Raw genomic sequence first — 26,319 nt, 5'->3', positions numbered from 1 at the left:
ATGGGATCCATCCCATTTTGCGCCCTTCTTTGCTGCTTTACTAGCATAGTAACAGCCAATATATTTGGTAAGTACTCTTGTTCTTTTCTTCTGCCTGTGTACAGTGGTGACTGTGGTCCTGTGATCTTTGTGCTGCTCTGTGTGTTTTTCTGATGACATATGTGATTATCTTGACTCTTGCCCGCTGCAAACTTAGCTAGTTATTGTATACTGTGGAAACTGAGTCTGGGGTCCAGGTTAAATAATAAACTATAAGGATCTTAAGTGGTCAGGTTTATCTGAGTTAGCACACCTGGATTTTGGGCGGAAAAAAAAGTTTTCTCAAGGAACAGACTGGGCTACAGAAGGAGCTTAGGTAAGAAAAGCTGCAGACATGGTGCTGCAGATGTGGTGCTGCAGAGATGTGAAGGTCCTAAGATTACATCTTCTACCTGTATGTGCCATCATCTAATTTTGGCTTGAACCTAAAGATACTGGGTAGCCTGAGTGCTGCACCGCCCTAGTTCTTTGGTCTGAGTTTGATAGTCCTGCACAACCAGCAATTTGAATCACTGAATTAGTCTTTTAACTCATATGTCTTGGTGGACCCGCTCCAGCACTGTACACAAAGATCTCCACACATCCCAGAGCAACTGGCTCAGAGTCATGTTTGAGGTGAAAATGGTGAGGTTTGCCTACGTGTAGTTGTCTGTGTATGAGATAATGTGAAATGTTACAATTTCATGAAAATTTTCACATGGTCTTAAGGAGACACAGTAAAAACTCACAGAAACAGCTGTGTTTGAGAGGTCTTAGATGCACAGGAACCATCTGTGGCTGCAGAAGTTCCCTGACCTGCAAATTGAATATTTGAAGGTGAAAAGTGTTGAGAATACTTATGATGTACTTGCACTACTGTGTGTGGTCACATTCAGAAAAAATACTAGCTCAAGTGAACCTTTGGTCTAAATCACTGTACCTATGGGTTTGTTTGCAGTATTTTTATAAATAGTCAATGGATTTAAGAGCATGACACTAATCAGATTTTGAGGATGGGGAAAGTGTCAAATCAACTAATTTGTTCTGTGAAAAAGAACTTACTGAATTTCATCATTCTCCTAAAACAGCAGCAAATGCAGCTTTGAATGCATTAAGAACTGAGAAGTTGACTGTTTCTTTGCTAGGTGGCTTCAGTATTTGATCATGTACCCTAGTAAAAATTGAGAGTGCTCCTAATATGAATTAGTTTGACACTACTGCTAGACTGATTCTTCTTAGATTGTTCATGAGATTAAGAAGAAATATCTCTCATTTTGGTGAAGTAATGAGTGACTTCAATAAAGAATAATTACTCAGAAAATTTAATAGTGATATGTGTGGTTATGGCAAAGGGCTCTTTTGTGGTCACAGGCACTACTAAATCTATGTACCCCAGGTACCAGTGCCAGTACAGAACAGAGCTGAGACTAACTAAACACAGACCTGGGAAAGGAGTTCACGAGCATCTCCACCATGTGCTCATCCTGCAGCTGGCAGTTCAGCAAATTTTTTCAGTACCTCCCTCTCACTGTCCCACACAGAAATGCACACAAGAAGCACTAGGGAAACAACCAGGGAGGACCCATGAACCTGGGATTGTTACCACGCAGTGCTGGCACTAACAGGGTAAGAACAGGTTTGTGGTGAAATCACTCTTATGTTTTTACCTTCTTGCTGCTTTCAGAGTATCAGACGGATTCCCAACCACTGCGTCCATGCGAACTTCAGAGGGAAAAGGCTTTTTCAGCAGGAGAAGCCTACGTTCCTCAGTGCTCAGAAGATGGCCAGTTCAGGTAATTCATCCCTGCTGTTAATCTGCTGTTATATGAGGTCACCTTTCATTGCTGATGGAAATTTGAGCCTGTTTTGAAAAACCTCTCTATCAGTGGACTTGAGGATGATGAGTGCAGGAGACTTGAAGTGACTTCACTGAGCCATGTTGCAGATCCAGCCTCTCCTGAATGAATTCCCTGTTGCTGGAAATAATATCTAAGAAATAATCTCTAAGACTAGTCTTGGCAGCATTATTTGCATGTTAAATACTTGGTGCAGGTTGCTGTGCAATGCAGCTGCTGTCATCCTACATGTGCTCGTAGGTGAATGTGTGTGTCAGCTGGCAGAGGTCAACCAAGTTGACTGAGAAGTTACCCACTCTGCTGTAAGTGGCACAGTTAGGTTTCCTTCTAAAGGCAGTAAAGGAACAAAAAAGCATATGGAGAACAGTGATTTAGAGAGCAGTGTGTTGCTTGAAGGTGCAAGAAGCCAATAACTTAAAGCTGAAGCTGAGTACAGATTGTAATGTTCTCTACTGTTATCTTGTTGCCTCTGGTGGCAACTTTGGCCATTCTAGATTTGACTTAGAAACTATCTCAAAATGTATGGTGAATCTCAGATAATGAGGATCAGGATTGTGTCCTACCCGTTTGCTTCCTTAATGACTTCAAATCACATATCTGCAATTCCTGAAGAATTCACAGAATTACTAAAATTAAGAGTTCCCATCGAGTAGAGTCACCAGAAACACAGCCCTTGTTGATTCCCTTATTAGTGATGTTAAAGTACTTGAAGTTGTTTGGCTTGCTTTATAGTTTTGTGTCTGGTACTGACTGAGGACTCTGTCACTCACAAAATAAAAAATATTACTTGTGATCTCCTTCAGGACAGTCCAGTGCAGTAGGAATGGTCTCTCCTGTTGGTGTGTGGATGAGAATGGTGTTGAGGTACCTGGCAGCAGACAGAGTGGATATCCCATATCTTGTGAGTCACAAGTGTCTATTTCTGTTCAGATTGGGTAAAGAACTGTTTAAATCTGCATCTGAACTGCTGAAATGAAAAATAAGTTAGCCCTAGACTTTGATGACCTCTAGTTTGTTATAATTTGCTGGGACTAGTGGAAGTTCTGGAGTTTCTTCAGGGCTAATCATGGAATCCTGATACACCTGGATGTCTGTATTTATGAAGGTCAGACTAAGGTAAATTGTGAATGAAAGATCAATTTAGTGTATTGGCTTTTGAATTAGAGAGCTTTAACCCCATCTGTGGTAGGTTTCTCTGTGCCAATTTTCATAACCTCAAATTCATCAATGTTCTCACAACACCTGGGTGGCAGACTCAGAACTTGTAGTTCCAAAACAACTCAGATGTTGTCTTAATAAATGATTCAGTGCCTAATAAGAACCTTCATCTAACAGTGCTACTCTCTGGTGTTTCAGGCTTGTCCTTTTGCCAGCTGCAAAAGCAGAGGATCTTGGTGAGTCGATACATCAACAGCAGCAGCATCTCCTACATCCCTCAGTGCCTGGATTCAGGGGCTTTTGATGAGGTGCAGTGTGACATGGAGCTGGGGCAGTGCTGGTGTGTAGATCCAGAAGGGATGGAGATTTATGGCACCAGGCAAAGAGGAAAGCCAGCACGGTGTAAGTAATATTCAACAAAATGGTGGGGTTTGTAGGTTTGAAAGGCTTGGTCTGAATGAAAGGTGGTAGATCAGGAACCTGGGCACTGCAGTCTATAGAATTATAGGTAGTTAACCGAACCATCGAAGTTCCTGTTTTGTAGAACCAAAGAATATATCAACTTGGAAGGGACTTATAAGATTACTGAGTACAATTCCCTGCTCTTCATAAAAACAAGATGATGCACCTCAGTGTCCATGCTCAATGTAATGAATGTAAACCCCTTCCAAACAGTGGGGCTGCTATTCAGCTGTTCAGGGGAAGTTAAAACACCCAATAACATTACCTTTCTTCCTATCAGGCCCAGGGAACTGTGAGATCCGAGACCGTCGCATTCTGCATGGGTTTGGGGAGAAGAGCCCCCCACAGTGCTCAGCAGATGGAGAGTTTCTGCCTGTCCAGTGCAAGTTTGTCAATACAACAGACATGATGTTTTTTGATCTTGTTCATAGTTACAACAGGTGAGAGCTCAGGCCTCTGAATCAGGAAAGCAGTCCTGCATACCTCTTCCAGGCACTTGAAGTGGCAGTGTCTTACTGGGGGTTTTTTTGTGGGTTTTTTTCCCCCACATGAAACCCTTCTTCTGTGACTGTACATGATGTTATTTTCTGTTAATGAATGGACCCAGTAGAAAGCCTTTTCCTTCTCAATTAAATTTGCTGATTTTTTTAAAAAAAATGTATTCCATCCCTGCAGTGTAATCTGTGTGTCTTCACACAGCACTGGATGCCACATTGCAATCCGTGTTTGGAAAAGTAGACAGGGCTACTTCTCACATGGACAGCACCAAATGAGATAAATACAGAAGGAGCAGAGGAATTCAGATATATATATGAAGTAGGAAAGACAGTTCCCTATGGGAGATGAAAAGAGATGAATGGACAGACAAGAGGCAAGATACAAAGGTGAAGTTCCATGTGATGATGGGAAACTTTTATCTGTTTAGGCAGTGCCAGGGTTGCTCACAGGAGAATCAAGCAAGTGATGAATTGTTATGCTGGTGTACGACTGGCCTTAGGAAGTTGGAGGGAGTTGGAGAAGGCTCCAGAATGCTGGATCAAATCCTTATCTGTGGGAGCAAGAAGCTGTTGGGAGTTAATACTGAGGTGGAGCTGGAATTAATACTGAGATGGAGAAACAAGGGAGAGGCAATGGGAACTGAAGGGGGAGGAATTTGTTTTGGCACAGATGTTCAGACTCTCCAGAGAAACCTTTTGGTCTCTCATGAGGGCCATCTCAGTCAGCACATTTCCCTGCTGGAGGCCAGTGGAGTAAATGTAATCCCTCATTCTGACTTGGCTCTGTAGCAGCAAAGCAATTTTATTGTAAATGTCAATTTTTCTATTTTCTTTTTTTAATTTAAGAAAAACTGAAGGATGGGCCCAAATGCACAATGCAAATTTCTCAGAGCTTCAGGAGAGGTTATTTTGGCAAGAGCAAAATAATTTGGTTTTTTTGTTTGTTGGCCTGTGGTGTGTGGAAATTCTAAAAGAGCAATTACAGAGGAGAAATCAATGCTTTAAATTGGTATATTTTTTCCTCCCATTGGGAGATTTGTCTGCAAAGACCTGTGAGATTAGATTTACATTGTGTCTGTGCCATGTAATTAATCACAGCAGGATTATTTTACTCCCAGCTCTACACCTTTCTAATTATGGCATTGACTTAACCTATTACCATCATATCTGAGTGTTTCAGGTCATTAATATATTTATTTTCACACTACTCCTGCTTGAAGTGTCATTATCTATCCCTTCTCGAAAAAGGGGGGGTCAGAATACAGAGTTGAAGTGATGAGCTCCATAGCAAAGAACTGTAGTACAACAGGGATTTTAACCCATATTTTATATTCATGTGGAACCAGTGGAGCAACTCAAAGTTCAAAGACAAGATTAACAATCTCGCTTTTATTTGCTTTCCTGTATTTTTGAGTGCAAATATTCTTGTTGAAACACATAGATACACTATAAATTTATCCATAACTTAAATGTGGTCACCTTTGCTTTATCCATTGTTTTAGCCTGGCTCTGATAGATGAGGAACTCTGTGTTATTGCTACTGTGAGTTATTGCTACTCATTGTAAGGGCTGTGGTTAAAAAGCTGTGTTTTTTTCTTTTCTGAGAAAAGAAAAAAAATGTGTTAGGAAGTGAGTTTTCCACATAAGGTGAGAAAAGTTCTGCCCTCTTGTTTGTACGGGCCTAATTTATATCTGTTTGTACTTTATTTACCTGTACTCTCAACTTGCAACAAAAATAACCAGAATGACAGGATATGACTATACAGCTGCCCCAGATAAAAGTAGCATAATTGTGACTTCTTAACTTTGAAGGAAAGCACCATGCAGAGTTTTTTCACTGAATCCTGTTTCACTCAGCTAGGTGTTGAGATGCTGAGGTGATGAACTCCAAGGACATGAGCAGTGCAGAGTAGAGATCATATTCCCAGTTAGGTAGTGGCTGCTGCATGATAATCCAGGGGATCTGAAAGGCCTTGAAATACCCCAAGCATCTTTATGTTATGTGTGTACATTAAAGACCACAGAAATACATGACATAAGTCCCTCTGTTCTGTGAAGTATGACATTTTGATTGCTTTTAGCATGCCGGTGTCAGCAGCAGAGCAGGATTTGACAATCCAAAGTGGGAGGAGTCAGTAGGTTTTAATTTGAAGACATGGAAGGGTACCAGAACACAGCAGCACTGCACAGGGTTGTGCAAGTTCTGAGATGACAGCATGGCTGGGTAACACTGGGACAACCCTGAGGTTACCAGCCCCTTCCTCTGACGGAGGTTGCTGTTGCTTTGTGCATTTCCAAGCCTGTGCTTTGATGTCCTGAAAAAGGAGGAAGCAGTAACATTTTCAGCTCTCCTGACAGGAGGTGGGAGAGCTCTCAGGAGTCACCTCTCCCGTGAAGACAGGCTGAGAGAAGAGAAGACTCTGGGAAGACCTTATAACACCTTGCAGTACCTAAAGGGGGCTACAAGAGATATGGAGAGGGACTTTCAACAAATGCATATAGTGATAGCACAAGGGGGAATGTCTTTGAACAGAAAGAGGGTAGGTTTAGACTTAGATATTAGGAAGAAATTCTTTCCTGTGAGTGTGGCACTGGAACAGGTTGCCCAGAGAAGTTGTGGATGCCCTGTCCCTGGAAGTGTTCAAGGCTGGATGTGACCCTGAGCAACCTGGTCTAATGGAAGGTGTCCCTGCTCATGGCACAGGGGTTGGAACTAGATAATCTTTAAGGTTCCTTTCAACCCAAAATGTTCTATTATTCAGGCAGAGTCCTGGAGTTGGCAAAGGCTCCTTGGTCTGCTCTGCTCTGCTCACTTGAGCACCATCTTTGAGCCAGACAAGCATTTCGTTGCTGTTCTCAGGCTGCATGTGCTAGAGCATCCCTGAGGCTGCTGGAGGGTGGCACTGGAATTGAACCTGGTCACAGTCCCAGTTTCACAGGGTGGCTGGAAACTGCTTTTTCTCAGTTAATCTGGGCCCAATCTGCTGCTGAGTGTCCTCCCTTGGTAAAAACTTAATTTGTGTAACTCTCTGAATGTCTTGAGCAGAAAATTTCACTTCCCTGTTGCTAGCTTTTCCCAAATAAGCCCCGTGCAGCTGGGGCACCACACCTTTATCGTATTTCGGGATAAGGGGATGTGTCCGAAAAATAATATGATTGTTTTGGAACCTGGCACTTTGAAGCTAGAAAAACTTATCTTTTGCTTGGAGAAACCCTAGGATATCTGTCAGTTAAGATCACATTTATTGTGGTTTTTTCCAACTCTGACCCTATTAAGTTTCCTTCTTAAATCATTACTTTCCTGGAATCTAGCTGTTGTCACTCCTAGAATATTACAGTGGAAACTAATATCTCTTTGGTCTCCAGAAGTAAAAGTCAGCCTTACTTGTAGCACATTAAAAACCCTTTTTCCTTCTCCTCAATCTGTTGAGCAATGCCCTGAAATGAAAGATATTAGCGAGGTTTTTATCAGCTTTTGTACTTATTTCAGTGCAGAAAGCACACGTAGCATGTAGGGAAGGGGGAGCAACCTGTTTGTTTAGGCTTTCTGCCATCCTGTGCAGATTTGTGGAAGGAGCTACTATATGGGTCCTATAATAACATTAAGCCAACGCCCTTCTATTTTACACTCTTTGGCAGACTTTCAAAGTTGAGAATCGAATTGAAAATGAGTGTTAGATGCTGGGTGGCTGCTTAGGAAGGGTCAGGAATCTGTCTGAAGGGAGATTGTCATGTGTTTCTTTAAAAAGTGGCATTTAGGAGATTTGTTATCCTGCTGGAACACTGATCTGGATCATGTCAGAGCCTGGTTGCCAAAAGGAGACCAAAGGGTTTTGTACTGACCTTATGCAGACATCTCTGTTGTACAAATTCAGGAAGGAAATAGATGATGCTTGTTGTTGTTGATGGCCCTCCCTGGGCTCTTCACAGGAGGCTTTTTTTGCTTCCAGGTTCCCAAGGGCTTTCCAGGCATTCAGCTCCTTGCGGGAGAAGTTCCCGGAGATCTCTGGATACTGTCACTGTGTGGACAGCCTGGGGAGGGAGTTGGCAGACACTGGTAAGTGCCCACCAGCATTTAATCCTTTAGTTTGGGTGGTGTTGAATTCCCAAGGGAAAGGACAAATAACAAATATCAGTCTTCAGGTTCATTTGGATCTTCAATTTCATTCTTACAAGGGGTAAGACCACTGTGACCAGTGTAGTGCCCATGGGAAAGGCTGATGAAATCCTACCCTTTGGAGCACCACTTCAGTCAGTATCAAGTGGAGATGCTGCCTGGGAGCTAACCCTGTCCTTTTTGGAATGGTGGAATAGGATTTCTGAATGTCCATCCTCTGTCCAACCAGAAAACTGCCTCATATTCAATATGTCCAATTAGCAAATACAGAGGAATATAAAGGGCCTGGAGAATGAAGTCTTTCTTCTTGCTCAGGTAGAATCATGGAATGGTTTGGGTTGGAAGAGACCTTTACAGAACATCTAGTCCAACCACCTTAACCATTAGCAGGGACATCAGGCAGTTCTTCCTCTTCTCTCATAGCCTCAGGATACCTTTTAGACATCTTAATAGTTGATGGGACACTTCAGAAGAAAGAATGTTTTATTTTCAACAAGGAGGGATTAGAAGGTTGAGAACTTCCAGAACTTTCTTAGATACTGTAGGTTTTTTATTTTTTTTTAAGAGGGAGAAATGCAAAGCAAAATAGTTTAAAATTTAGATGAGAGACAAGAAGTTCAACATTTAATTCCCAGAAGGGAGAGAAGTTCTCAAAAGATTTGTGCACTCAGGAAACCTGCTGAACATCTTGGTTTTTAGTATGCAACCAAAATGACCGGGAACTGGTTTTGATAACATCAATTTCCAAAATTCCATCCTTGTCTTTACTGCAGATTGAGCCTTAAAAAACCACAGCAAACAGCCAGTTACAAGATACTTCTCCTTCTTGTTTTAATAGATGTCAGGGCATACAGGTAGTGCCTGGGCACCCAGCACTGGGTACATTAGGGTTATGCAGTATAACCTCACATTTGGCCTGTTTAGAGCATCGGATTTCTTTTTCTTTATGGTCTCCCAGTTCTGCTACTCTGGTGACATAAACCAGGTTACTTTTTGTCTTAAAACCAGGCTCTGTGCTAAAAGTCTGTCTTTCCCAGGCTTGGAGCTGCTGCTTGATGAGGTTTACGACACAGTTTTCTCCGCGGTAGAGCCCGCCCGCACTTTCTCAGAGACCAGCGTCTATCGGATCCTCCAGAGGCGGTTCCTGGCAGTTCAGCTGGCCACCTCTGGAAAGTTCAGGTGTAAGTAGCACCCAGGTGATGCCCTGTAAAAAGGGTGACAGTTTCGTAGCTTATGTATGACAGGTGCCATTGGGGAGAGTTGTTCTAGGAGTTTCTCACTCTAAAAGCTTATAACAACACAATTTCAGTGCAAGATGCAAGGACTCTGAATTACAGCTGCCTTTTATCCTCTGCACCTACCTTCTTACCTTGAAAAGTAAGGTAAGACAGGTAAGAAGTAACTAAGACACTTACTCTGCACTTACATTCGTACCAGCTGATTGTACGTGTCCTCTGATCAATGCTTTCCTGTGCACTTGAAGTTCACATCAGTTGAAATCCCATGAACCCTCTGTATCTCTTGCCCTGAGATTATGGAGATGGATATGATGATTTATTAAATTAAAAGCCTGAGAAAATGCTCTCTAATTTATGTTGGTACGCTCAGAAACAGGAAGGATCTTAGACTGACCACAACACGCTCCATTCCCAGGAGGTCACACAACAGTTTGTAGTGCCTTAGCCAGCAAGGCTGAACTTTTGGATCTGTCCTTGGGCCCATTCCTGGTCAGGGCAGGTACATGGGGAGAGTTTCTCTGCCCACAGGCAGTGAACTCTGCGGGACAGGAGGTCAGGTACCTCCTCCTTCCTGCACCAGAGCCCAAGAAAACTGCCTTGGCCAAGGAAAGTTTAAAACCCCTGCATGATACTTCATCCTCCCACCAAAACTCCTCTGACATTGCTGTCTGACCCTCACTAAGGAGTTGCATCGTTAGAAATATTAAGCAGATACTGATGTCAGTCTTCTGGCCACGTAGTCACACATTTTTCTGGTTTTGGGACAAGCTGATAATTCTGGGGAGTCTGGAAAGTGTCTTCCTCCTCTCACTGCACAGTGGTTTTGGCTTAGCTCTGGCTGTAGCTGGGGCTGCAGCAACTGTCAAAACAGATGAAGCTGTAACAGCCACAAGATGGAGATGTGACCCTGTTCATCAGCCACCGAGGGGGTGCTCTGGTGACTTACCCAGCTCTCACACCACCACCTGAAGCCTCTTGCATTAGGAAAGTTGTCAGACTCCTTGATGAGCAGGTTGCTCTGATAAGATGCTCTCGCTGCCTCAAACCGGTAGCTGAGTGTAGCTGGAAAACTCTTGAAAGTAAGAGATGTTTAGGCTGTAGAATTTCAGTTTTATATAAACAAGCAAAATTTCTGTTGGAAGATGAAAGTCCTGTATTGGAGAGATCATAGCCCAGAAAATTTGCTTTATGAATTTTTTGGTGTCTCTGCCATTAAGGCCAGCTTGACAGTAATAGGGTCTTCATATCCCTGCAGAGGGAAATAAAGAAGTGGGATGGGCCCAGCTCAAATCTCGAGAGTCAGGTGCAGATTTGTTTGCAGGAGCAATGCCTAATTCTCTTCAGAAACAAAATCAGAACAAAATCAATCCCCCAAGCTGCACATCTGTCTCTGTTGACCAACTTCGCTTTTGCGTTAAGGGCCAGAGCTACCTCAGCCTCCAGCACAGCTCCCTGGGAGAGATGCTGCTGCTCTGCCTACCTGCAACTGTGGCTGCAAAATGTGTTGAGGTTTTATCTTCTGTTTAGTTTTCAAAAATTAATACCTGCAGTAGAAAACCCTGGGGCAAATTATCCGGGGGAAAAAGGGGATGGAGAAGTTGCGTTTTGAGCTGGTACTTGAAATATCACTGAAAAAAATCAAGAAATTAAACTTTTTTTTTTTTCCCCTTCCAGATAGGCAAACAATGGCATCAAGCAGAGATGGCTCTGAAACTTTAAGCTTTCCCTCCTTAATTCACACTGGTTTCCTTGCAGGCCCCTCGAGGTGTGAGGCTGAGCGTTTCGCGGCCCTGCGCTACCAGCACCCCTTCGTGCCGTCCTGCACCGCCGACGGGGGCTACGAGCCACTGCAGTGCCAGCAGGGAGGACAGTGCTGGTGTGTGGACACCAAGGGGCAAGAGGTCCCAGGCACAAAGAGACGAGGACAACCCCCATCCTGTGGTAGGTGTGAGGTTTGGAAAAGGAAACATGAGCCCATCTCTTGGCGTCCTTGTAAAGGAAACTCAAAGGATCAACTCCTTTCTCAGCTCTGACGGGTTCTGGTGTTCAAAAACTGAGATCCTGAAACCCCCCTGGGGTTAAGAATCACATTCTAATAAACTGTTAAATATCATATTTGTTTTATTTTCTTTTCTCTTTAGCCTTTTAGTTTTGCATGCAGCAAGGCTTTTCTTTGCAGCCCTGATATCTGTTTCTTGACTCCAGGAGCTGGGGCCTTAAGTTGGAATATCTGGGATAATATAAAGAAGCCAGTGATGGTGGTTTTGGGTTTTACCTCTTTCCCTTGATGAAATGCTGTGGAATTTCTAAGTCATCTCCCACCCTGAGCACTTTTTTCCCATCTCTGTCACTGCATATTTTGCCATGAAAACTACCAAATCCAGTCAGAATACACCCAACAAACAATTCAGAAAAAGTGTATAGGTTTGGGCTTTGAGAGATTCCACAGAGAATACACCATCAAATCAGTGCCCTAAATGGAAATGACAGCAAAAATGTGCAAGGGCTGGAGGGGAGGAGGAAAGTTAAAACACCTCACCCTGAAGTGCACTACCTAAATATTCAGGATTGTGCTGGAGGTCTGGGGCACAGGGTCTTAATGCGGGGGCTGCCTTCGGGGAAAGTAAATTGCTCTGTCTGCAAGACACAGCCTTACAATGCAGCTAGAGAAGGAGGAATCTGCCCTAGGTGTCACAGATCCAAGTGCTCAGAGTGCTCTGGGCACAGACAGGCTTACTGTGAAATGAAAATGTTAGCCTGCCTCCGAGGCTGATCACCAAGGATATTGCAAGGGAACCTCTGAGGGGCCTCGCCATATGTTGGGACTGCTTGTTTTCTCTTTGAATGTGCTTTACTGAGCCCTCCTGATGATTTTTGTGGGAAGGAAGGGGAGGGGGGACAATGACTTGAGGCTGCTTGCAGCTTTTTTTGGCAGACTCAGGAAATTTCAGCAGGGAAAAATTGCTGCAGAGGTTTCGCAGATTAACTCCTGAGAAGGTATTTCATGAGGATATAGCTGCAGTCTGTTTCAGACACCTACATTCCCTGTGTGTGTCTCCAGTTCTGCTCTGATTTATTTCATGTTCAAAGAGCATGTAGATGTGGTACTTTGGGACATGGTTTAATTGTGGACTTGACAGTGCTGGGTTAGTGGTTGGATTCTATAATCTTACAGGTCTTTTCCAATCTTAATAATTCTATGATTCTATGATTCTTTAGTGTCTTTGGCTCTCACACTCAGCGCCATGAACACTAGAGGAGCCAGAGCTGTAGGTGTGGGCAGCATGTGGGGTCCTCACATCACCTGGGGCACCAGGCAGTCCTGATAAGGGATGTGCTGCTTTTCAGACCTTTTACAGTAAATTCACCCCAGCAGTGCTTTTGTGTTTATTCTTTCTCCCTCTGCTTTGATTTTTTCAATGGTGGCTAGGAGGGGAGAGTGTTTATGAACCATGATCCTACATTTGTTTCATATTACTGTTCTTGTGGAATTGTGGCTTGCATTAACTTACTTGTCCTTGGAGGAATGTTCTCCATCCCTCTAACCACGAGCCAACATTGAAAACAGGAGAGGCCCATCCTACAGAAAGTGTGTTTGCAAAGAATCTGCTGGGAGGGACCCTGAACCCCTGTCAGGAGCTGTGGAGCAGGACAATGGTGCAACAGGAGGAGTGAGAAAGATGTCAGTCACAGAATGTCAGATTGCTTGCTTATCTATTTTAGCAGCTTTTTTAGATTTACACCTTTTATCCTTACTGTTAACAGAGCTTATGACTGCTTTGTCATATTGCCTGGTCATGGAATAAATGGAGATTGAGTGGGGAGCCCAAGGAAGGCTGTGCTGTAGCAGACTAAAGCTGTCTTGTCCCCTACTGGGACAGCAGTGGTGCTTAGGGAGAAAATGTGAGAAACAGGGAAAATGCACATAGCTTCCATATATCCTTCTGCAGGCAGGAGGGGCCCCAAACTGAAGGCTGAGCCCAGATTATTGTGCTCAGCCCTCCTGTATGGAGTTATCTTCCAGGGATTTGCCTAAGTGCCCCTTAACCCTTTATCTTTCCTAGCACTCTCTAGCAATAAATTTCATGATCATAATTCCATGTTCCACTTCTGGACTTCTCTGTACTGTGAGAAATACTGAATAATAATTGTCTACTGTGGATGATGTGGAGAATCCTGTTTTTTGAAAACCTTTATCAATTTTTTTTTTTTGTTTAAGCTGAATGGTCTCTCCTAATGGAAAATATGTTCTGTCCTTCCGATATTTTTGCCTCCCTTCTCTATAGTTCTGCTACTTTTGCATCCCTTCTCTATAATTCTGCTACTTTTCAAGGAAAGGTAACTGTGTGGCACATGAGTCAAGCTGCTGCATGCGTTCCAGAGATCCAGTCAGTGCTGTAACCATCCTGTCTGTCTGATTCTCAATGTCTTTATATTTACCAGGTCTTTCCTTTTTTGATGACTTAGTCCTTCTTCAGTGATGTGTTGCATCCTAACTTGGAGCCATTGCTGCCTGTGTATGAATCTACAGATGGGTCTGGATGCAGCTACACCTGTGACATAGCTTAGCCCAGGGTATGGGTGGCCAGGGCCACTGTTGGTACCCTCAGTACCCTGATATTTGACTACTTTTGTTGAAATCTTGTATTTTTTCCCTTAGAGCCTGCTTGTGAATGCCATCCATGGTCCTTAGCACTCTATTACTGCTTATTTTAACGATTTGTTTTCAAACCTCTTGTAAATGAACACCTCACTATGAAACTGCAGATCTAGTTAGGAAACCTCCATAAATCCCTCCTTAGGGGGCATTGGTCAAAAAAGCTTTCTGTTCTTCTGCAGAAAGTTTCTCTTTCTTAGGTTCACATATTGCACCTGGATCATCAGAGGTTCCCATTAGCAGCAGGCATCCTACAAGGTAGTTACAGTATTTGGAAAAGACTTTGTTCTTTCAGCCATAGAAACAGGAACGAAGATTTACATTGGGAAGCAATAGAACCTGCAGAGCACAGAACTCGGGCATAGGGAAGGAATATTTCCTTTCCTTTTGTGTCTTGACTGGTGAATTTTATTTACATAGCATATGCAATAACAGTTCAAATTTCCATATCAATGTGCACGATGCACAGTTGAGAATCAGGTTAATGTGCACTTCTGAGTCATTTCTGCCCCAGCTGCTTGAAATAGAGTTGTAAGTGTGGAAGATACCAGAGCTTGCATATTTTTTCTTAAATCTTTCCCTAGGTGAAGAACAAGGGTGCATCTCTGAGAGGCGACGGGCCTTGACGAGGCTCTTTTATGGCCCTGCTGGGTACTTCAGTCAGTCCAGTTTGTTTTCCACACCAGATAAGCAGACGGAAAAAACAGCTGGCTTTTCAAGACCCTGCCCTCCTTCCTTCAAGGAGCTGTTTCTGGGCTCTGGATTGTCATCCCCAGTTGCACAAAGCCCATTTGTCAGCCCGACTTCTGGGTTAGAAACTACCCTTAGTGAAGCCATCACGGGGATGTTCCCATCAAGGGAGCTGGCTCAAGTGGCACTACAATTTACTGCCAATCCAAAGCGTTTCCAGGAAAACCTCTTCGGAGGAAGGTTCTTGAAGAATTTGATCCAGTTTAACTTTACAGGAGCACTTGGCACTAGTGGGAAATACAGCATTGGCCAATTTTTCCAACAGGAGGATGCATCAGAGAGGAATAACAGCCAAAGCCCTCTGGAATCAGCTGAGGCATTTTCATTGGAGGTATCAAAGGGGAGTTCCATTTTGAGTAAACCTCTTGTAGGCAGCTTTGGCCGCATAGTAACTCTACAGGACAATCAGAACATGATGAAATTCCTTTCCTCTGTTCTGGAACTGCCAGAGTTCTTTACTTTTCTTCAACAAGTGATTTCTGTCCCCAAAAACGTTGCTGAAGATTTAGGTGAAGTGGTGCAACTAGCATTGGGATCCAAAGACTGTGGTGAGGAGCCAAGGGATCTGTTTGTTCCAACATGCACCAAGGAAGGGAGGTATGAAGAAGTTCAGTGCTATGCAGGAGAGTGCTGGTGCTTGGACCCTTCAGGTAAGGAAATTCCAGGCTCAAGACTTCCAGGCAAACGTCCAAGGTGTCCCACTGATTGTGAGAAGCAAAGGAGAAACCTGCAAAACCTGAAGAAAAGTCTGCCTGCGGGATCAGACCTTTTTATTCCCTCTTGTACCGAGGATGGAGACTTTCTGCCACTCCAGTGTTATGGGACAAATTGCTTCTGTGTGGATTTGAATGGCAAGACTATTCCAGGAATAAGGGGAAAAGCTGGAAAGCCAATGAAATGTAAGTCTTAGGGACTGGGAATTTAAAGATGCTTTCTTTTATGTTGGAATTTCATGATTCTTTCTTTATATCTGATTGTATCTGGTGATATATGGATGATGAATGCAAATGATATTGTCTCCTAAAAGGAAAGCAAGTCAACTTTGCAGTGGCAGGGGGATAGTGGGAAGTACAGTGTATGTATTGTCCAAACAAAAGAGAGAAATTCAGTGGCTGATAGGCTTCTCTTAAGGACCATGCAGTCAGGCCAGAAAAGTGAGTTACAAATGACTGCTCAGACATCAATTTGGCAACTTGCTTATAGACTGTGAATTGCCTCTTCTTGCCCTTCTATTAATGAAATACAAAGGAAGAAGGAAGCACATGGGCTGGGGATACTTGTCTTTCAAGTTTCTGTGAACTGAAAATGGCACATCAACAGGTATAACAGACCAAAAGAAGAGCCTGCTTCTCATTTTGGGAGGGATATCAGAGTATCCAGAGAGTGGTATGTAGTGAGGGAACTCCTTTGAATCACAGTTTGCAGAAGTAGTCGGGAGTTTATCACAATGATCTGAATTGGGATGGGATTTATATCTAGCAACCCATCTGTGCAAACAGAAATAAACAGTTTCAGAATTCTCTGGTGCCCAAAAGAAGATGATCTCCTGTGGGTTACTGGGTTTGTAGAGCTGCTTGGTGACGAAGTGAAATTTGGCAGAAAAGACTTCCAAATCAAACTCACTCCAGTATTTTGAGGGATGGTATTTTTGTATTTAGCAGCAATGTTCAGTGGAGAATGGGAAGAGAGGACACACAGTCTTAAAATTCTGGTTAGGTTCAAGGGGAAATAAATCAGTATTACCATGCTATTCAAATGGCTGGTTTTGCAGGGATTGGCTGAATAAGAAGCAACTCCCAGATTACCAAGTGTAGCTGAAAATACCTGGTTGGTGCAAACAGATTCAAGAAGGCATTTAGTGGCACCAAGCACCTATCCCCCAATAAGAACTACAGGCACCTAATGTACTCATATATTTTTAAAAATCATATCTTTATGCATCTTTCAGGGCTCATGTCCCTTTGGAAATCTTACCCTGATTCACCATGGGACCTTAATATCACTAAGCTCGCTTAGTAAAAGGCCAGGAATGTTGTTGTTAGTATTAGGATGAGTGACCAAGTTTTAGCAGTGGTGTTTATTGTAACAGAGGGGTAGGGGTATTGTATATCTTCAGAGCATTCATAAGACATGCTCTGCATGTTTTTTTTCTTTTCCCCAGGCCCAAGTGCTTGCCAAGTAAAAGCTGGTCAGGAGTTTCTAAAGGCTGCAAAGCTCCTGTTGTCAGATCCAGGCGCTGTGTCCCAGCTCTCCAGCATTTACCTCCCACAGTGTGATGCAGAGGGTGCCTGGAGGCAGGTGCAGTGCAGTGGCCCTCCCGAGCAAGTCTTTGAGTGGTACGACAGGTGGATTGCAGAGAACAACGAGGGCAAACCCCTGCCCATTGCTGACCTATTGAACATCGTATCTGGATATAAAGAGGCATCATCTAAAGGCTTTTCAGCTTTTGCTAAAGCTTTGTATGAGGCTGGGCACCAGAATGTCTTTCCCGCATTTGCCATGTATTCCTCCTTCACGGATCTCCCACCTGAAGTGCTGGAGGGAAACTTGACCAGTGCATCTCAGAGCATTTTGCTGGATCCATATACTTTCTGGCAGCTTCTGAATGAGCAGCTGACATATTACCCAGGACCCTATACTGATTTCAGTGCTCCATTAGGCCGCTTTGAACTTCGTGATTGCTGGTGTGTTGATAGCAAAGGAGAAGAGCTACAAGGAACAAAGGCAGGAGTGAACCAGGTTCCTGCGTGTAAGTAACAATTTCTGGCATGTAAGTAGTACTGTTTCTGGTCTTTTCTTTTATGCCACAGGAGAAGGAAGTCCTTTCAACTGCTGTGAAGTAGCAGACAATAACTTGTCAGAAAGGTCAACAGTACTGACATTATTGCTTGACATCAGAAATGGGGTAACTCATTTCTGATAAATAACTGGTGCCTCAGTTTTGGGAATAAGGAGGAATAAAGTTCCATTTCAAGTTTGTGTAGATTTTGTAATTTGGAGTTTGGACATGTAATGATTTTGCAGAAGATACGTAGCCAGATGGCAAAGGACACTTTGAAGTTAGGAAGTGTGAAGAGTTTTATGGAAAATTCAGGATTACACAGTGATGTAAATAACTTTCAAGAATGCCTTAAAATGAAACAAGAGGGATTTTCTTTGCTGATTCTTACTATGTGGTCAAGACTAACAGGTATCTCCTAGAAGTCACTAGGAGAAGAGTGAGGCCAGCACTGAAGTTTGGTGATCCCTCTGTCTAGAGACCTCCACAAAGCTGCTGGGCCTTCTTTGGGGCTACTTCAGCAAATGACCTATATTATAGTCATCGCTGAAATCATTCTTATCACATAATATTTTTCCAGGTGTGAAGAAGGGACAGGACAATGAATGGCAAACTACCAGAGATTCCAGTTCTGTGGGCAGGTGGAGAATAAAGGGGATGAAGCAGATTAGCAGAGTTATTTTGGAGGAGCAGCTTTCATGAAGCTGGTTCAGTGTGTTGAAATACCCTTTCTGAGTCAGTAGATGTATGGAGGGGGCAGGCCAAGTGGCCACTCTGGACCCAAGGGATGTTCATTTTCCTTTCTGACTCTCACTTCTGATCATTCACAGTTTTTTATGGCAGCAACTGAGGGAATGTTCTGTAGAGACATATTAACTCTGTTTATAACCAATGAAGACTTAATTTAAAATCATCAAGCATTTGGCCTAGGACTTGGAGAATATTTGGGTGATTCCTGGTACTCTCAGACTCTTGCTATTAAATAGCTAAGCATTTAACAAGACAAGTCACCTTCACTTGCTTCATTATGCAACTCAAAACTGAGCTAGTGCAGAAGGAAGCAGATGATGCTAATTAAAAGACCAGGTAGTTTTCACATGAAAACGTTCACTGGATTTAGATGAAAGTTGTTAATATACCTTTGCTTCTACAGGTCCTGGTATATGTGAAGGTGTGAAGCAGAAAGCCATGAAATTCATGGAGGAGGCAGAGCAGCTCATCTTAGCCTCAAATGAGTCCCACTTTGCTTTTGGAGAGAGCTTCTTGATGGCAAAAGGGATACAGCTCACAGACAGGGACCTCCTGCGCTCTGCTCGGCCCTATGAGTCACAGGTGCTGGACTCCCAAAAGCTGCTCTCAGGCAGTGACTCTGCTCTCCAGCTGGCTGCATGGTCAGGTGGGTGAAAGGGAGATGAGAGCTTAATTAAATGGAGTCATGCCCAGGATCTGTGCAAGTGTACTTTGCTGCAAAGGAAGTGCAACTCAGCAGGTATAAATAATCAGTGTCATTAACGTGCCAAGCCAAGAGCTGATTTCAGTTGTCTCATATGTATGACACAGTGCAGATATAAAATCTGGGCACTTACCAGCCTTTATGTACTTGCAAAATTATTAATTTGTCTTCTGAAGTACAGAGGACACTCAGGTTTTTGTGAACACGTTTAAGATATCCTGTATTGGACACTAAGAGCTTTCTTTTACTTCTCTTTTATAGTCCTGCGCTTCTATTGGCAGACTCACTTTTCTTCAAAAGGTTCTGCTGGGGAAGCAGCACAGCTGGGATTTCTCCCTTACATCCCACAGTGTGATGGCCTGGGAAACTGGGAGCCAACTCAGTGCTATGAGAGCACAGGTGAGCAATTCCTAACAAGATACTCTGGGGTGTCTGAGCAAATCAAAACTAAGAAGAATTCTAATAAAAAGGTAGAAACCCAGGATTCTTGTAGTCAAACTGGAGAAGGGTGATGTGGTCTACAAGATATGTGGAAAATTGGCTGGAGTGAGGGACTCAAGTGGCAGCTCATTGGGGCACAAAAATTAGTAGCTATTCAGTTGCTTGCTGCTAGTTGTGTTCCTTGGGGCTCATTCCAGGGGCTGGTATTGCTTAGTGCCTTCATTCATGACCAGGACGATGACATGGAGTGCATGCTCGTCGAGTTCATGGGTGATGCCAAATTTCTGGGATTAGATGATATGCTGCAGGATAGGGCTGCAACGGGAGAGTCTCACCAGAGGTGCTATATTTCCATTCTCACCACTGCTCTCAGGTGTGGTCTACTGATCCCTGGATAGCAGAGTTAACTGTGACTTAGATTTACTGAGCCCTTTCTATAGTTCTGCTGAGGCTGAAAATCTTCCCGGTATGCAACAAAGCACACTGCAATACATCATTTAAAATAAAGCTGCTCTTCTTCCCTGGCCAGGTCATTGCTGGTGCGTGGATGAGAGAGGACGTTATGTCATGGATTCCTTGGTCTCACGCTCAGCAGAACTTCCCAAATGTCAGTTGGTTTTTCTTCCTAAATATTTTTCTGTACTTGTTCTTACAAATTTTAATATTTATTGAAAATTCTAGTATGATATGCATGAAGTAGGGCTTGCTTCTAACTGCTGTAAGAAAAGAAAAATGAATTTTATGCTTATTTTGCTAATTCATTTCATTTAATTATGCATGATTTTGGCTTGCTTGATTTGAGTGGACCCTCTACTGTTGGTGTCCCTGCCTGAGCAGGGGGATTGGACCAGCTGTCCAACCAGATGTTTCCAGATGTCCCTTCCACCCTCAGCTGTTCTGTGGTTATCAAATACTAATCAGGAATTCCCTGCCTGAGGCTGTAGGAGAGCCTATTGCAGATGTGTGAAGGAGATGGTGACAGATGCCTTTCTCTTGCTTAGGTCTCAGAACTCGATTTTAGTTTAATGTAAATGTCTGTTTTCCCTCTCCCAGGCCAGACTTCATGTCAGCGATCTCAAACCAATGCATTAATTTCTAACTGGAGACAGAGCGGCTCAAAGGTGGATGTGTCTGCAGCTGATCTATTCATCCCCAACTGCCTTGAGGTGATTTACCATGACTTAGGGAGGAAGCAGTTTTGCTCACACCACACCAAAGTCCTGTACACTTTCAGCCCATTCTCCTTAAGCATCCCTTGTGCATTTCTATTAACCTGAAAGAAAAGGGTAAGGCAAAACTAACAGCAGGCATTGCCCTGCAGAAGGCAGAACTTAAATAGTTCTGAGGTGAAGACTGGGAAGAGGAAACTCTGTTCCTGCCCATGATTCCCTCCCAGAGGTTGGCTCTGCCTGGTGCTTTTGCAGAGTTGTACTTGGAAGGCACACCTTAATTGACTGACATTTGGGGGCTCTTTCTTCCTGAACTGTGAGAGAATTACAGGAGAACTGGATGCAGATATCCCAGAATAGGGTCCATGATGCTCTCAAAATGTGACAGTGAGCAGGATAGAGATGGGCAAGAACAGAGATTTCATGTAATAGAATCATTATCATATAGAATCATGTAATCATTAGGTTGGAAGACCTCAGAGATCATCAAGCCCAACTATTACCCCAGCATTGTGGAGTCTACCACTAAACCAGATCTTTAAGCACCACATCTGCACATTTTAGAACACATTTCAATCCAGGATTTTACCAGAACTTCATCTCAATGGGCTTTTAGTTTGCATCCTATTTAATGTTTGGACTCAATGATCTTAGAGGTCTTTTCCAACCTAAATGATTCTTGATTGTCTCGGGGACTTGCCTATGTATTAAATTAGGTAGATTGTATTTTTTGATTTTTTTCAATATGTTATATTAATGGAAAAATTAGTACAATAAAAATACAACAAAATAAAAACAATAAATAATGTAAATAAATAAAACATTTTAACCAACCTTTGGGGTATGGATTGAGGCATAACTGTATTAAAATGCATTACTCTACAATGACATGTCCTGATTTTTTTTTAGACAGGCGAATACACTGTGCTACAGAGATCTGACACAGGTATTTGGTGTGTGAATCCTGCGTCAGGAGAAATATTTCAGCGTGGCAGCAAAGCCTTGGATGGCAATCCTGAGTGTGAGTAATGCTTTACCCACCACCTGTGGTGCTTGTGGAGATGCCTCATGCTTAGCAGCATATGTACTTTCCTTTTCAGAACGCTGCCTGTGAAACATGGGAGGCTTATAGTTTAATTCCTCAGTGACACAGTACATACAAGCACATCAACACTGAAAGGGTGTCCAAAAATAATTACCCCTTACTTTCATAACACCAGAAATAAACTAGTTTAGACAAACTGATGGATAGGCTGCTATCCATTTTTTTACCTTCCATTTCTTACCACCAGAGAAAATTCTTAGACTTTTCTAAGGGAGTGAATTCTGAGCTGTGGGAACTAGGCCACATGCAGGCACTGAGTCCGTTTGGCATGATCCTCAACCACTTTATGGAATGGAATTGGACCTTTAGTACCTTTTTATTGTCTTCAAATAAAGACAGAGAATTGTTGAAGTCTCATAGGAGGTGGTCGACTCAAGAAGTTAAAGAATTGCCGTTTGCATGAATTGGGATGCTCTATTGGAGCCTGTGCCCTGGGTCTGCTCTTCTGAACAGTACAGGCAACCCAAGAGCCCACAGTTCTGCTGTGCTTGTTCTGCAGTTCTTTAACTAGTGGTTTTAGCTAAAGAACAATATTGTCTCAAGTTCAGATTGAACTTTTTGGATCTTCTTGTCGGGGGGTGGTTCTGCTCGCTCACGTCCCTGTTTTGTGTGTTTGTGGGAGACCATAAGTATTGCTTTTTCATGGCTGTTTTTCCCCCCAGTTTTGTAGGTATGAAACTAGGACATATTAACTGTTTTAAAAAGTAAATGGTCATATTGTTACATTTAAGATTACCTTGATCAAAAATTTTTGCTAAAAAGATTAGTTTGATTTTTTTAACCTTTTAAATATCAGTGTCTAAATGATATACTATGAAACTTATGGGAAAAAACCCAGAGTTTTTTCAATTACTTTATTCATGTAAATGCATATAACTTACACTTTATTCTTTAGAAAAAAAATGTGTTTTCTAGTGGAAGTAAAATTTCCCATTTCTGTAATAATTAAAATTATTTATAGTTTCATGATCACTCATCTTTCTTCCTTCTAACAAAACAGTCTGACAGCACTGCTGTTAAAACCTTTAGGACAATTTATTGTCTTCTCTTCTGTAACTTGCAATGAATTTCTCTCTTTAAAGGTCCCAGTTTCTGTAATATGCTGAAGTCTAAAGCTGTTTCACGAGACTCTGCCAAAGGCTACATCCCACAGTGTGAAGGGGAGGACGGGAGTTTCTCACTGGTGCAGTGCAGCCAGGGTCAGGAGAGCTGCTGGTGTGTCTTTGACAATGGAGAGGAGGTGCCAGGGACACGAGTGAGTGGAGGAAGACCAGCATGTGCAAGTGAGTTCCTGTTTGAGCTACATGAGCAAATCCAGGTCTGGAACTTAACCCAGATCCTAAATTTTTCCACTCTTTAGTTGTATTTAATCCTATTTCTTCAGACCTGTAGAGACTTTTGCTCAAGCAACATGCTTATCTTTGCCCAGACCTGCCTGGGCATGATGTCCAGTTTTCTTCAGGTGCTTTGTCAGGGAAAAAGGAGAAGGGACTGTATCTTTTTATTCATAAAATTGGTTGAATCAAACCAGTTGAGCTATAAAACCCAGCTATAAAGTCAATCTGAACAGCTTGCTGCAAACTCGAATCTGTTCCAGTCTGACCTGGCTCTGGGATTAAAAACCATTCAGCTGACTGAAATAAAATTTGAAAAATGTATGCTTCTGCCATTCCAACTCTTGACTGCTGACCAGAATTGCGAAAAGGATGTGCCAAAATGCTACATATTCACAGAGTATTTCCTGCATGACCGGAGCTGTGAAGCACTGGAATTCACTCAGGGTTTCCAGTGAGATGTCCAAATGGGAGGAATTTGAATAAATTTAATTTGCAGTGGCTCTTTATACATCTTCCCATCACTGAAGTGTAGCAAAATTAATTAAACTTTCTAAAAGGCTGTGCTCCAAAGTGTAGTGGTTAGTGGAAACTAATGTAAAAAGATGTAAAAAGAAAACCTTCAACTGGTGTCTTCAGGACACTACTGTTTCCATAGTTCTTTTGTTGGTGGGATTTCTTTTTGTTTGCTTGATTTTGTTCGGTTTGGTTTGGGCTTTTTTTGACAAAAATGTAGGGAAAGGTGACCATATGAGAAGAAATTACTTCAGTTTCCTATAGTGAGTATGATATGGGGTCGTGGTTCAGTGGTGGACTTGGCAGTGCTGGATTAATGGCTGGACTCAGTGATCTTAACAGGTCTTTTCCAACCTTAATGATTCTACAATCCTATGATACAAATGCCTTTGTGTACCCAGCTGCCTGTAAGGTGTTTTAATCAACTAGGCAGCTGCTCAGTCAACTTGGAAACCACCAACAACATAATTTTCTTTGAACTCTCTTGTTCAAGGAGAGTTAGGAGGATGGGATTTTATGAGAAGCCAGAAGGAGACCTCATGGTTGTATCTGCCCCATGCTTGTGGTGTTGTGTGGAGATGCCCATCCAAGCTCTGAGGGGATGAGCTCCAGACAAAACTCAAACTAGTTGTAAATGTTAAGTCCTTGATATCTTCTTCTCTCCATGAAAGCTTATTTTCTAGATTTCCCCCTGAATTCCAACAGAATTTATGGAATATGTTCTAAGGAGGATGTAGGAGTACCCCAAGATATGCCTTTAAGATGATTTTACATTTTGGGTGCATATCTGTTGTTTTTTGGGATCCTGTAATGCTGTACTTTTCCTAGAGGAAACACTGACTGAATGATTAATGACCTTTCTTTTTTCAAAGACTGAGCTGAGAGGGAGAACTTCTTTGAAAATATAGTGGAAACCTGGCTTGACTGAAAGCTATTTGTTACTTTCTGCATAGAGATTGAAATAATTTTTAATAATTTTTCTGGATTTTGAAATAACAATGGAACTTTTCATGATAAACAACTTAGTAATTGTGTAAAAATAAAGAAGAAAAAGTTACTTTTCTCCTCAGTCTATCCAACCTTATACCTCTAGTCCCGAGAACTACTAATAATCATTCAGGAAAAAGGAATAATCTCTCACTACTTGTCTATCAGGAAAACAAACTGTTTTGGTGGGAATATATGATAAACTTCTTCTTCAGCATCAGAACAGACAGCTGTAAACAGAAAGTAATAATCCACAGTGCCCAGTGCATGCAAGTTTTTCATTAGTTTAATCATTTCCATCAGAGGTAGAATCCAACTTCTTCTAGTTGACATGCACTGGAGGGACGATGCCAAGTATTCTTGCAGTCCTCACAGGCGTCTCCCATCCTCATGCCACTGCCCACAACTCTGAGTAGAGATAGAGGAGAGAAAGGTCTCCAGAGAAGGTTCTGGAGATGTTAGTTTCCTTGTGGAAATCTTTAGAATCACCTGTGAAAGAAGTGTCAATATTCAACTGGATCATGATTCACTCCTACAGGACCAAGAAACAGAAGAATCACAAAATGGTGCAGGCTTGATAATAGAAGTAAATGAAGTGACATCTGTAGAGGGATAAATGAGCAAATTAGTGGTGGTGAACTGAAACCTCTAAACCACACCAGGAAACCGTTGATCTCTTGAGTTTTGAGGGGTAGTTATTTCCCTGGTTCGTAAGACAAATCTCATTGGAACAGGCAGTAAAAGACTGTGGCAGCATGCAGCTGAGACTGGATATGACTTGCTGGATATAAAAACGTGTTAGAGCAATTAAGAAACCACAGGATGGTTTTTACATACTTTGTGTAAAGAGATATTAATGTAATTAACACATGGCTGCGGATGTAGTTTAAATGGTCAGGATAAGTATTACTGTCTCTTTTGCAGTGATATCTTTTTGGTCCTAAAATCTTAGGAGATTTATTAAAAGTTTATTAAAGCAAGGATGCCAGGTTTCCACTTCTACTGAGAAAAAGAGTCTGGCTACAGAGTCAGTGAGTGGAGTGAAGGAATGTAGTGGCCACATTAACAGAGTTCTTGCAGAAATGATGCTATAAAGGAGACTTAGAAAAAAATATGCATTTGGATATTCAGCAAGATATGAAAGCCTTATATTTTGTCATTGAAATACACAGGGTTTGAAAACAAAGATATGCTGAACACACTGTATCCCAGATTCATCCTGCATTGTTTTAAGCTTTAACCGAGGTGGCTGCTAAGTTATGGAATTAATCTTCCTATCTCCATCAGAAGGGGAGAGGGAGACTCAGACCTGAACTATCATCAATGTTCGCCTCCCTCCAGTGACTAGGGATTTTGGGGCTGATCTGAGCACTGCAGTTTGGAAAATGATCTATGTATACACCAAGCAAGTGAATTGTATGATAACATCTTTTTCTTTATATTTATTTCTAAGCAAGAAAGTTCTTTATTATTCCTATGTTTTGTAGCTCTAGAACTCATAAATATTTAATTATTACCAGATATATTTAGTAGTCGATTGGGATTTGGCTAATACTGAGTGAAGCAGTTGGTTTGTTCTGATTAGTAGAAATGAATTATCATTGTAGTTAACCTGCAAAAATAGTCTGTTACAGTGGGGTAGCAGGATTGGAATGACTGTACGGTTGCAGAGTGAGTTGATAGGAAAAACTGTGCTCCAATTCCAAAGCTGTGTACTACTATTTCTGTATATATAAACTGTATATGCTGATCTGCTGGGTCACTAGAAACATCCTGGTGTTC

The 26,319-nt window shown here is 42.3% G+C and overlaps 1 protein-coding gene across 1 annotated transcript in view; it reads left to right on the top strand.

Moving 5' to 3' along the window:
* Positions 1-26,319, top strand: part of TG (thyroglobulin) — a 146,726-nt gene continuing 120,407 nt past the window's right edge. Inside the window, exons 1-16 of the mRNA XM_029959261.1 lie at positions 1-67; positions 1,703-1,811; positions 2,678-2,775; positions 3,231-3,434; positions 3,775-3,934; positions 7,942-8,048; positions 9,146-9,289; positions 11,102-11,287; positions 14,588-15,652; positions 16,915-17,502; positions 18,686-18,928; positions 19,247-19,384; positions 19,956-20,033; positions 20,480-20,592; positions 21,505-21,616; positions 22,783-22,983. Of these exons, the coding sequence (XP_029815121.1) occupies positions 1-67; positions 1,703-1,811; positions 2,678-2,775; positions 3,231-3,434; positions 3,775-3,934; positions 7,942-8,048; positions 9,146-9,289; positions 11,102-11,287; positions 14,588-15,652; positions 16,915-17,502; positions 18,686-18,928; positions 19,247-19,384; positions 19,956-20,033; positions 20,480-20,592; positions 21,505-21,616; positions 22,783-22,983 (3,613 nt within the window). The remainder of the gene's footprint in view (positions 68-1,702; positions 1,812-2,677; positions 2,776-3,230; positions 3,435-3,774; positions 3,935-7,941; positions 8,049-9,145; positions 9,290-11,101; positions 11,288-14,587; positions 15,653-16,914; positions 17,503-18,685; positions 18,929-19,246; positions 19,385-19,955; positions 20,034-20,479; positions 20,593-21,504; positions 21,617-22,782; positions 22,984-26,319) is intronic.

This window comes from Manacus vitellinus, unplaced genomic scaffold (assembly GCF_001715985.3).
Source record: "Manacus vitellinus isolate BGI_N305 unplaced genomic scaffold, ASM171598v3 scaffold_1_pilon, whole genome shotgun sequence".
In the NCBI taxonomy this organism is placed as follows: domain Eukaryota; kingdom Metazoa; phylum Chordata; class Aves; order Passeriformes; family Pipridae; genus Manacus; species Manacus vitellinus.
This window is presented reverse-complemented; position numbering and strand designations above follow the sequence as displayed.